The sequence below is a fragment of the Polyodon spathula genome, chromosome 10 (genome assembly GCF_017654505.1).
Source record: "Polyodon spathula isolate WHYD16114869_AA chromosome 10, ASM1765450v1, whole genome shotgun sequence".
Lineage (NCBI taxonomy): Eukaryota > Metazoa > Chordata > Actinopteri > Acipenseriformes > Polyodontidae > Polyodon > Polyodon spathula.
The window spans coordinates 31,339,568-31,352,486 of NC_054543.1; the positions used below are offsets into that span (position 1 = coordinate 31,339,568).

General features: G+C 41.3%; 1 protein-coding gene across 2 annotated transcripts in view; it reads right to left on the bottom strand.

The window, feature by feature from the left end:
* The window catches only part of LOC121322102 (trafficking kinesin-binding protein 2-like), a 35,218-nt gene that overhangs the window by 4,134 nt on the left and 18,165 nt on the right, over nucleotides 1-12,919 (bottom strand). The window contains exons 4-15 of one of the 2 annotated variants that reach the window (XM_041261622.1): nucleotides 10,934-10,969; nucleotides 10,228-10,304; nucleotides 9,458-9,574; nucleotides 8,595-8,804; nucleotides 8,274-8,352; nucleotides 7,772-7,902; nucleotides 6,821-6,895; nucleotides 4,909-5,046; nucleotides 4,151-4,233; nucleotides 3,599-3,781; nucleotides 2,689-2,981; nucleotides 3-314 (exon numbers count right to left, since the gene is read on the bottom strand). In XM_041261622.1, coding sequence (XP_041117556.1) covers nucleotides 3-314; nucleotides 2,689-2,981; nucleotides 3,599-3,781; nucleotides 4,151-4,233; nucleotides 4,909-5,046; nucleotides 6,821-6,895; nucleotides 7,772-7,902; nucleotides 8,274-8,352; nucleotides 8,595-8,804; nucleotides 9,458-9,574; nucleotides 10,228-10,304; nucleotides 10,934-10,969 — 1,734 coding nt within the window. The remainder of the gene's footprint in view (nucleotides 1-2; nucleotides 315-2,688; nucleotides 2,982-3,598; nucleotides 3,782-4,150; nucleotides 4,234-4,908; nucleotides 5,047-6,820; nucleotides 6,896-7,771; nucleotides 7,903-8,273; nucleotides 8,353-8,594; nucleotides 8,805-9,457; nucleotides 9,575-10,227; nucleotides 10,305-10,933; nucleotides 10,970-12,919) is intronic. The other variant, XM_041261623.1, reaches the window with a different exon arrangement.

Genomic DNA, 12,919 nt, shown 5'->3' on the forward strand with positions numbered 1-12,919 from the left:
ACAAGAAGAGGGGGCTGTCATGCTGAGGATTTGGGACTTTGGCAGGAAGATGTTTGGAGGACTCCCTTCTTCCTGGGGGGGTCGTTTCTTTTCCTCTGGCGTTGAGGTATATTGGACCTGGAAGGTGATTCCTTCCTCCTCCTCCACCTCCCTCTTTGCCCTCTGCTCCTCATCCTCCTCCAGGTCTGACAGGTGGTACACTGTGTCCTCTGGCAGTGGTTTGAAGCCTTTGGTGACGACCCCAGGTCGGCGGTCCAGAATGGTTGCCAGGTGTGGCTGAGCCAGCTGCTGCCAATGGTGCAGAGTCAAGGATCCTAAAGAAAGGTAAGACAATGGATAACATGTAAGATGATGGGTTTTAAAGCCTTTGGTGGCACACAGTGGTGTACAACATTTACGATATGTTTAGAAGTGCTTGGTAGCGTGGGGACCACTAGGGGGCCAGATATGGAGCAGAGGTATAAAAGTAGTGCTCGTACAACTTTAAACAGAATTGTAACAATCAGATGTTATCCTTTTTTTTATTGTTTCTAAAAGTTAACTGTTGCATTGTTTGATTTATTGCAATGCCACCAAAACATCTCTGCTCCCAGGTCGGACTCCGATACAGGAGAAAGCCCTGCGGGTCTCAGTTACAATTCCGCTATGCTTGATGATTTTACACGGATCGTCAAGGAAATTATAAGGAATATGATCACAACCCTTCGGTCCGAAATTCCGATGCTGTCAGAATGCACTGAAAAAGCGCGGGAGGTGGAGGTGGTGGACTGCATGAATACTTTTGAAACCCGCCTTGCTGGAGTTGAAACGGCCTGCAACTTGCTGTCCTCTGAAAACAACAAGCTCTGTGCAAAGACTGACGATCTGGAGAACCGGAGTTGGAGAAATAATCTGCATGTCATTGGCATTCCGGAAGGTATGGAGAAAGGCCGACCGACTGAGTTTATTTCCAACTTCTTCCATAAGCTACATGGAGAGAAAGATTCACCACCCACACTGGATCGTGCACACCATTCACCAGCTTCGAAACTAACAGAGGGGGAGCGCCAAGGCCTTTCATTCTGAGGGTGCATTATTTCCAGGTTAAAGAGCAGATTCTGTGTTTGGCAAGGGAAAGGGGAAAGCTTATTCCCTGATTTCAGTGCAGATCTGGTGAAGCGCAGGGTTGTCCTCTCACCCCTCCTACTTTTTAATCCCTGTTTTATTACCAATTTTTTCTCAAACACCCTGGATAAAACAGTTTCATTTATTCGTAATAAAAAGCAACCCATAATCCACAAAGACTTCCTCCAGAGAACAAAACCATCAGGGGTATGACTTTACCTAGTTTTCAAATTTGGTATTGGTTGGCTAACATTCAGAATTTATTGCACTGGTTGAATCTTATCCCCAACTAGACAGACCTGCATGGCTGGTCATGGAAGCTGCTTCTTTCAGGATACTTTACTGCCAGCTCTTTTATGCTCCTCCCTTCCCCTCTCCATCTCTCAGTTTAGTGTTTATCCACTGGTGTGCCAATCCCTCCGGATTTGGGCTCAGTTCAGGCGGAAATTCGGTCTACAATCTATGTCAACGTCTGCCCCTGTAGACGTAAACCATGTGTTCCCTCCCTCAGTGGTAGACTCTGCTTTTAGTGTATGGTACAGAAATGGTCACCGAGCGATTTATATATTGACAATACATTTTCATCATTTTACCAACTCTCCCAGAAGTTTCACTTACCACACACACACTTTTTTCCATTATTTGCAAATAAGTGACTTTGTTTGTAATAAACTGGCTCAATTTCCTCTGCAACCTCTCAAATATACTATTGATTCCTTACTGGATATCCACCCAGACGGTAGAGGAGTTATATCTAAAATGTATAAAATTATACCATCTGTAACAGGAGAGATCTCTGCATTGCCCCTCTGTCAACACCAAAAACCTTGTGGGAACAAGATATAGGAGAAAGTTTTACAGAGGATACCTGGGAAGCTTACCCTGAACTGGATCCAACCCATGAGGGATGCAAACTAGCTCCTCCTTCTCTTATTCATATGTTCTGGTCCTGTACCAGGTTGACTCCATTCTGCACATCTGTGTTTGAGACCCTTTCTCAGACTTGATAAGGGCGTATTGACCCCTCCCCACTAATTGCACTTTTCGGGGTAGTACCTGGCAGTGTCCCTCTATCTGGGCAGCAGTCAAACACCTTGGCCTTTGCAACTCTATTGGCTAGATGCTTCACTTTATTTGGTTGGAAGCAAGCTGCCCCACCCTCATATGTTCACTGGATTACAGATGTTATGCAATTCGTTAAATCAGAATCAGCTCAGAGAGCCCTGTCTTCCATAACTTCCTGTAAGATTAACTTAACCTTTCTCTCTCTCTCTCTGACATTGTACCTGGACTGTGCTCTTACTGTCAATGTGCTGTTCTGTCTCTCTGACACTGTACCTAGACTGCGCTTCTCTCTCTCTCTCTCATGCAAAGAGTGTAAGAGAAAGAACTCTCTCAACTTGATAAACTTAAACATAACTAAATGCTGTACTTACATTAACTAAATCTGTTTTGTAGAACATGTTGTGGTTTACACGTATGTCCATTTACGCAACAGAAATACAGTTTTTTCCCCCCATTTCCTGTAAGTGTACAGTTTTGCAAAACAACAAATTGCTAAACCCCCAAAGCAGACCATCATACCTTCTATTGGTTTGACAATCTGCAGTTTATCAGGCAGGAAGGTCCTGAAGCTGCTGGAAGTCCCTGATATGTCGGAGCGGTTTGTCCCTGTGGAGAAGACGCTACCGCAGGGCGTGCTGCAGCCGCTGCCTTCCCCGTCCTCCTCCGCCAGAGCCTGCAGCTTCCTCTCCCGCTCCTCCTCCAAGAACTGCCGCTCGCACAGGTAATTCTGCCGCCGCAGGGAGAGCCGGTGCAGCGCCGCCCCCAGGTCACTGCTGCCAGGGGTGCCGGGCTGACCCAGCCCGTGACCATCCCTGAGACACACACAACCAAACACTCTTAAGACAGCTTGAGAAACAGAGGCACCAGGGCATTAGCTCGCCCTGCACACAACATTCTGGGCAGTCATCTACAGTTACACCAGTTACTCATAGATAGACATGTAAGTAATGTTAAAACTTTAAGTGGCATAAGTAGGTATTTATTGATACGCAATTACCCATTTATTTGAAGTTACTTGTTTGTAAGCAGTCAATAGACCTGCAATAGGGGTAGTTGTGTATCCACCTTTAGACTACCATTGCAATTTTGTCCACATAGTCCAAATTTTAAAAGACTAACATTGGTAGTTCGTCCTTTTTTTGGAGTTGCACAAGAGTAGTGTGTTTAGGGCACACATTCTACATCCCAGTTACAAAGAAAATCTGAGCAGAACAAAAGATCACATTAGCAACTCTAGGTTTCAGTTGACCAGCGTTGCTGTGCTCTGAAGCATTCCTGTTGATCACCATGAACTTTGGTCTCACATTTAAACATTTAATTTTTTTTGCCTGTAGTATATTGTACTTTGTATTACCTGTAGCATTTAAATGGAGAATCATACTGGAATGCAGCAAACTACATTTAAAACTTTATCCAGAGCTGTACATACCTGGCGCTGTGTGTTGCCTGCTCAGTGCTGCTCTTGTCCCCGGACAGGAAGGGCTGTGCCGTCATGATGACGTTGGTTTGGTTTGATCCGGGGATGGGCAGCGGGCGGCGGGTCATGGAGGAGTGAGACCGCACCGACTCGTTTATAGTCTTGACAGCATCAAAAACCCGTTTCTGTTTGCTCCTGTGGCGGGAGGGAATCAGCAACAGCTGAAATCTCATATCCTGGGATGGGACCAATGCTCCCACTCCCCATCTCACTGGAGAGTGGGAGGCAGAGTGGGCACTACGTATTGTCTTGTAATGTCTATGCTTTAACTTCTATTAAACTACTCGATTTGTCTTGCCTCTGATTCTATTCAGAGGTAAAACTATAAAAAGGCATTGGGCAAAACAATTTTCCTTCTTGACTTGATTTTCTCCCTGCAGAGGCTCACAATCTCTCTCACACATACAGCTTTCTTTACCACTTGTAATGGACATTATTCCGAACACTGTTGTAATATGCATTTGCACTCCTGTGTATGAAGAGGCCTCTAATGGGCAAGCCTACCTTTGGTCATGGAAAGAGGTCTCGTCCTCCTCCCCACTGAGCTCCCTGCGCATCGTTCCTTCAATCTCCGCAGCCAAGGAGTCCTGTAACACACAACCACACAGCTGTCAGCCTTATTCCACACAGAGCACCCAACAGTCGCATGCTCTGAACACTACACATCCTGAAAGCTCAGTTCATAACTGGATCAATCAAACTGAAAACACAACAAATATTGATTTGACCATGCAGGGTAGGCCACAGTGCTGAAAAATGCTCTTAAAAAAAGGCAGGGTATAGGATGATCAAATCAACCCTTTAGCAAGTTAGGCTAACACTACAGCTTTAAAGCTGATAGTTGGGAACTCACATTTAAATGGTGAAGCTATTAACTTTAGTATTAAAGTAAATGTTCCTTAATTAAGGAACTACAGAACCCTTTTTACCACTTGCTTAGTATAACTTTTCATTCCAACTGAAGGTCCTATAGCTTCAGTAAACCAAAATGGCACAGCAAGTCTTCAGCACGGTTCCCAGTAAAGGAAGTCAATAGACGGAGACCGACATGAAAAAGAGGGCTGCTCAGTAGTGTTGTACCTTCAGCAGCTTTTCAGTGTGAAGACGATGCATCAGAAATGAAAAAAACTCATCTGCATTATGAGAAGTGGAGCAGCAAACCGCCACTGTTCTCTCCTGTACGGTGGGGTTTGTAATGAAACATGAATGGAAACTGGAGCTGAAAGCTGCGGTCTGTGAAAGGCACGCTCCGGAGGTCTCACCATGGGGAAGATCCCGTAGGATTGGTGGCGTCTCATGGAGGTGGTGGCCGTGGTTTTGCTCCGCAGCTCCTTGTTCTCCTCCTGGGATTCGTGGAGCATTCCCAGACACTCTGCATTCAGATCCTGAAGATCATGAAGCTGAAACACAAGAGAAAGAATGGATATATATGCATCAAAAGAGACAGAACAGAGGCTATGGATTCAAGGAAGGGATCAAAAGTCATTCTGGTTCTGGTCTATCAATACATGTACAATTTACTTATTTGTGACCAGGGGTCACAAATGGAGATTAGACAAAGGGGCATTCAGAACAGAAAATAGGAGGCACTTTTTTACACAGAGAATTGTGAGGGTCTGGAATCAACTCCCCAGTAATGTTGTTGAAGCTGACACCCTGGGATCCTTCAAGAAGCTGCTTGATGAGATTCTGGGATCAATAAGCTACTAACAACCAAACGAGCAAGATGGGCCGAATGGCCTCCTCTCGTTTGTAAACGTTCTTATGTTCTTATGTTCTTAAATGTTATTTTTGTTTGGACACAATAAGATAAATTGGGTTAAATCAGGTTGTATTTTATCATACTGCTAACAAATAAAACATTAATATACTTCCATTTAACACACTTATTAAAAAGTAAATACCTTTACCTATTAAAACCAGCTGCTACATATCATTATACTTTATGGGTAGAAATCTAAATCCTGTCAATGACAACACCTGGGCAACGTACAAAAACAAGACATGCAAGGGACGAATAAACCTTGACCTGCTAGTAGTTATTTGGTTTGCAGTTGCTGTGTAAGACATCCTCAACACTAGAACTGCCATATGGGTCAATTTGACCCATTTTGGATTTAAAATGTTAAATTACACTTCTGTAGTACATCGTATGTGTGTCAACTTGACAAATGCACTAGAATACTTTTTTTTTTCTAAACATAACACAAGATATTCTATTTTTTTGTTAACTGCAGCAAACAAGACATGCCCTCTCCTCCTCTAGCACACTTTTTTTTTTAATTTCAAGCCTTTGTTTGTAGATTTACTACAAGACAGAGATTGCTATGATTGTGGATTTTTACAATTGCACCAAGATGCCAACTCAGTGAAAGCCTAGTTGCTTTATTTCTCAATGTATCTGGGAGACATAAATCCTTCACTTTGTTCCAGAAATTCAACTGCGTCTGTGTTTACAACACAGCTCCTGGATGCAGGCACAGTCAGCTGGCAGACACATTCGCTCCTCCATAGAGTACAATGCAGCCCTCATACCGGAAGCAGTGTTATATTTTCTTTGTATGTAGTATTAGAAACAATGATTTCGGTTTTACAGTTTTGTATGTACATATGTATATGTACATACCCGTTTCTTTTGAAATGTACATTTTATTATATTTTTTCACCGTTTGTAGCCATGCTGTACATTTTGAAAATAAAACCTTTTATGTTTAATTTTCCATTTAAATAGTGTTTCTCCAATGCAAATGTTAGAAATGATTTTCATGAATAAAACCATTCAGTTGTATCTGATAGTATGTCTTTCATTTTCATAATAAAGCAGTTTTAAAATGAATGGATCAAAGTGACCCATGTGGCGGTTCTAGGTAGTTAAAAAGTCTGGCAGTTCTAGTGCTAAAAATACATTTGCTTTTTAATTAATCATTTCCATTTATTGTGCACACTGATGTCAACTGATAAGATACATGCGTATGAATCCACATTGTTTTCCTAGTTAACAAAAGAAAATAAATCTTGTTCTCTGCTCACCAGACAAGGGCTAAATGGCGACAATGCACACTCAAGATTTAAACATGTATATAACAACAACTACCCTTACCTATTTTGTAGATTTGTAAATTCCTACAAGCTCTCCTCAAACAGATCTATACATACATCAATAAAGTTGTTTACCTCTGCTGTGAGTTGGCGCTGAGCGACTTTGGAGGCTTGCAGATGTATTTTCAGCTCTTCTTTTTCAATGGCCAGCTGGACAGGAAAAGCAAAATATCTGAAGTATAAAGCTGCTAAATTGATCCTCCTACAAAATCTACATCAAAATCTGCATCACACGACACTCCAAGATTGCAAGTGTACTGTATTAAAAAATATATTGTATTTGCCCCTTCCTTATTCCACTGGGGATTTTGAATTGTTTACTGTTTTTACATGAAAATTTAAAACTAAATTTATACTTAGAAAGTTGCCAAATTTTGACTTATGTATTGTTAAAATATGAGATTCTTGCAACAAAATGAGCTATGCAAATGTAAATGGTATGCTATCAAGTGACCATTGTCCACCACACTATATATATATATATATAGTTCTCAGTACATTTATACAAATCTACACTTGTGGTGCACTCCTCATTTACAATCATTAAATACAAACAATATAATGCAAAAAGAAAAAAACATTGACCAGCTGTGTGTCTGTGTACAGCTACAGTCGAAAGTTTTACATCACCTAGAATTTTAGGATTGCGACAAATTAAAAATAATAATAATAACAGAATTTAGACCTTTTATTTAACATTATGTAATCAAAGAAACTATAAAATTATATCGCAAAAGTCTACATGAAAAACTACAAAAAGCTTTACGTAACTCAATATGCATTTACGGATATTACGGATTTTCTTCTTGTTACTGCATCTTGTAAAGTGCTTTGTGATGATGGTCCACTATGAAAGGCGCTATATCAAATAAAGATTGATTGATTGACTGACATATTAAATTAACTTTTTTTCAGCAGGTTTCATTCAACTTTATGAAGAAAACTGAGTTAATTCGACAAGCCGATGTCAAACTTTTGGCCCTAGCTGTAGGTGTACACGTCTTTGTGCGCGCGCCTCTCTCCCACCTCTTTGACGCGGTGCTGCAGGTCCACGATCTGGGACAGCAAGTTTGCAATCTCCTCCTGGTGCCTCACCAGATCCTCGTTCTTCTGGGCGAGCTCCTCCGTCAGCCTCACCATCTGGCTGTTGGATTCCCCTGCAGGCAACGGCACAAGCAGCTCAGCCAGGTGACACTTGCAATGCACCTCACAGCAGCAACCACTCGGAAATGCGATCAAATGTGACTTTACACTGCTTGGAGAGGGCTGTTTAGGGCATCTAGTTTAATCCTGGTTGGTTAACACAAGTTTGCTAATGAAACGCTTCTTTGTCTAGCATGAAACACACTACCCCCTCCCTTTAGGGATATCAAATTCATAATAGACAACCAAAAATACAGTTGAAAAACATACTTCAAAAGATGCCAGACAATGAGAAAGGCTTTGAATTGTACAGTATTGAAAACATTTATTCAGAACTGTACAATCTAACCATCAAAGTCATGGTGTATTTTAGGCATGTACTCACTGAGTTCCTTCACACAATCGCTGACCAGCTGCTGTTCCTTCTCCTCGTAAGTGATGGTCTCAGTCTTCAGGTGGCAGGCCTGGAAAACAAACACAAGGTATTGGAGTAACATGCATGACCCCCCGCCCAGGATATAAACACATACACAACTAGGACATCGTGACCTAAATCCACAACACTGAAATAGCATTACAGAAAACAAATGCCTGGGAGAGTTTTACATATACCAAGCCTGGTCTGTTCAGAAAAAAACGATTCACAAGCAGGTTCCCTGAAGAGGCAGTGTCTATGTGCTGTGTGCAGTGTGGCTTGCTGGGGTACCTTGGAGCGCAGGGCCAGGTTCTCCTCCTCCATATCCCTCAGTTTGCTCTGCAGCGCCTCCAGCTGGCTGAGACCCTGAGCTATGGTGAAGGACTCATTGTGGCGAAGCGGCGTGGAGCAGCTGGAGTCGGTCTCGCTCTCCTCCGAGGCACTGGCCACGATGCGCAGCAGCTCGTCCTTCTTCGACAGCTCGTGCTGCACCTGGTTCACCTGCAGAGAGAAGACACAAAGTGAGGACAGACATAGCACCAAAGGAGCACGTACCGTAGCTAAAGAAAACTCTTCCAGCTCAGCTCTATTGGCAGTTAAACATAAAATTGGAACATGAAAGAAATTTAAGTGTGATGGTGTTTAATCAAGCCCCACCAACATCAGTAAGCTTGAATTAAATGTCAGAGTACTTCTTTAAAATCTATTCTAACTGCATTTTACCATTTTGCTGGTGATCTTTTGTGCTTTTTTGGTGTTCACTTGTTGTTTTTATTATTATTATTATTATTATTATTATTTATTATTATTATTATTATTATTATTATTATTATTATTATAATGATTGGGGACCAGGAAGCAGCAGCAACCTGCAATAGAGCCTTGTCTTTGAAATATCTGCATATCACAAACTGAAGTTTAAAAAACAACAGGAAAGAACCTTCAACAATAGAAAAACGGAACCTGTGATTAGTTTGACACTATCATATATTATGCACTTTCCAGTGTAATGTAATATACATTTCTCTGTATTTTAAGTATTATGGATTTTCTTGTTGTTACTGCATCTATGAAAGGAGCTATATAAGAAAGACTGATTGATTGATTGAGTGATAGCTTGGTTAGCGCTCCACTGTTTAAAGTGCTGCCCTCACCTGGTCTAAGGACTGTGCCAGCTGCTCCTCAAGGGCCTCGTTCCGCTCAGCCAGCACATGGTTTCGTTGCAGCAGGGACTGGCCAATCCGAGCTGCCAGCTCCAGATCACGATCGCGCTGTAGCAAGCAAGGAAACACCAAACACAGTCAGGGTGTCCAACTGGGGAACGAGTGCTCCTGTTAATGGCCCTTGTTGGGCGTCAATGTGTTCTGGCTGTTGAAATATCATTCTGGCCACCAGAGTCATGCCAGTGTATCAGATAAGACTGTCACTGCTATACTGGTTCAATCAGTTCAACTGGCTTAGGTGTGACTTATTACTCCAGTCTGCAAACTGACATTTTCTTGAAAGTAAAATATTGTCAATGTTAAAACTCCAGTGGGAAACATCTCAATGTTACTACAAGGACACTGAAGTTTAATTAAGTTGTTTCTCGCTTCTTAGGGTCCTCCTTCCAAAGATGGATCCTTACCCACAGATATCTGTCCTGTCACACATGGTAAACATGACGACTGCCTTGTCACTAAACTTCTAAAAACGTTTATCACAGGCTCCTTGCCATCTATTGACCTTAGGACTGTGTTTGAGAACAATCCGATAAACTTTTTATTTTATTCAGTGTACAAATATTTACAATGTGTGTGCTGGTTTTTGTACAACTACTGGTGTGCAAATTGAACAGTGCAGTAAACAGCTAAAAATGAAACTCTCAGCATTTCATATTCAGTATAATAGTGTAGGGTGCTAATTTAGTAATTCAATAGCGTACCTCAGCCAGCAGATGTGTGACCATGTCGATGTCATTGTAGGTTTTGGTCATCTGCTCCACTCTGTCTGAACCTAGAACTAGAGAGAAAAAAAACAAAAAAAGCCCACCATATTTAATATTCAATTAAAACAAGGTTACCCAATGCTACTCAATATAACCAATAAATACATTTTCCAAGGCCAATCTACTGCATGCACAATCAGAGATATATCTCCTTAACATACAAGAGACGGGCTATACAGTATCTACTGTGTCTGTAATTCTAGACAATTCATCATACAGTGCATAGCATGACAAACACACTGTGCTAGCATCTTATTCAACGCACCTCATATTGGGCACTTTATACAGGTCTAGAAAAGAGCAGAGCGCTTTTGCTGTACAGGAAAGACAACTGCGGTCAATACAGCAGAGCAGTAAACTAATGTGTGTCCATTTTTATTTCTTCTTCATTATACAGTAGGACAATGAAACTACGGAATTAGTTTTATTAGGGGGATTGTTCTTAAAGTTAGCTGGTAGTGAAAAAGTTAAGCATCAAAGAGAAGTAGCCCACCAGGACTATCACATTAATTGTGGCATTGTACTGTGACCGGCATATTGTAATATTGACTTTAATATGTTGCTACAACCTTACAGACTAGTAAGTGGGTACAGCCATCCATACAGATTACTGTGAGGGGTTACAGAGATCACCACAGATTACCTTGGGAAAGGCTGCGGGGCTCCAATGCAAGGAAGGCTGATAGAGAGAAGGGAGCAGGGGGAAGGACAGAGAAAACCATTAGGTAGAATGCTATAAAATGAGGAGGCACATACATGATAAAGAGAGATGACAAGGGAAAATTGACAGGTACCAATATTTAAACAAATAGTCTGTAGGTTAACCAAAGTATACGTGGAGAAAAAACATTTGAATGAAAATCGGGTACAGTTTTGATTAAGTGCCATAAAATGAACTGTACATTGAAAGAGTTACAATATGTATCAAAGACGTCTGACATCAATTTAACACACACCAAGGAATTTTAAATTGCCTTACGAGTGCCAATGTCGTACCAAAAGTTAACCTTGATGCGCTGTCTGTGTTACAATTTGAGAATATATCATATACCAGTCTTTGATACCATAGTCTGCCCTATAAAGTGTGTTTTTTTTGTTTTTTTTTAAGTTTCTATCTCCACTGTTCATTATTCCTCATTCTAGTCTATCAGCACTATGCTAGTGAGACACAACAACAGTCTCATGGTTAGAGAGCCACACACAGGCTTTAAATAGTCCACTGAAGTCTGTCAAGGTCGCACAATATCGCCCTGCATTCTGTCACATCAGCATGAGCTAACCTCATTAATAAATGGGACAGGGGAGAAGAACCTCCTCCTGTGGGAATTAAACATGCCAATCACACAGCAATCAGAGCTAGTTCCCAGGGTCCCGGAAGCACTAGGACTAGACCATGACCTTCAGCTGTATTTTAAAAGCAGAGGCCGTCAAATTTCTAAAAACAATGATTTATAATATTAGACCATATGGCCATCATTCAAGTAGTTGGTCTGTACGTAGTAGTCCACAAAAAGTACCCCATCTGTCTGTCTAGAGTTTTGCTGAATCCTACCTAGTTGAAAAACTGTTAAAAAAAAAAAAACCAACACTCGGCCACTGTCTGATGCAGTCTGCATTACAAGCCCATTACAGTAACTGCATTCCGTTCATTTCCGAGTAAATACAATAATGTAGAGATATCAGTGCTGTACAGAAACAAACATACCCCCCCCCCCCCCCACACACAAAGTGTGTCCCTAGTGATAAAACAATACAGACATATTAGTATATGCTGCAGTTCATTTGTAAGCCAATGCAAATATTATGAAACACCTTATCAATTACAAATCACGCCAGACTGTCAGAATGTGGACCTCAGCTTATAACAGCAGAAGTGAATGTTAAGTCTGATGATTTCATTATTCACTGTACAGAGACCAGTATTATAACAGCTAAGGTAGTATAAAGGTAACTGGCATTCAGCACTTAAAGCCTCTCAGCCAATGAAAACAGCAAGTCAAACAATATTCATTTCAAACAGATTAATTTAAGATTTTTGTTAATAAAATCCTATTAAAGGAATAGGACTTGTAATACGTATAGTTGACCCGGTCTCTTATGGTACAACACCATCTTGTTACTCACATTTTGGGTGACAGAACTCAGCTCTGCAATCCATTTACAATATTATACCAGATGAAACAGGGTGACCGACTATGCTATTTAGAATGAAATCTTGTCAAAATTCCCCAGCACAGTGTTTGTGCTTCACAGTCTGACAGCTAATGCAGATTATCTACAGTGGACCCCTGCAGTCTCTGTTCCTACTGTAATTCCATTTGTAAAGACAAGCAATGAAGCAGGGCTTGACACCCAGGCCATTTACTTTTAAACCAGTTAAACCAGTGGACTGCGCTACTTGTCAATGGAGCATCCTTTCCAGGCCTGAATGTAATCTTGGCTTGGAGCCACCAATAGCACAGCACTATGGCAAACCATGTCCATGTGCTGACTATACTGTCTAAGGCATCCACATTTACTAAAGTGTGTACGCTAACTGTATTAAATTAAATGCAGGCACTTATAGACTGGCAAATTCACAAGAAGCACAGTGTTGGGTAGAGGTTCTCAAACCAGCAGTCACAAAACA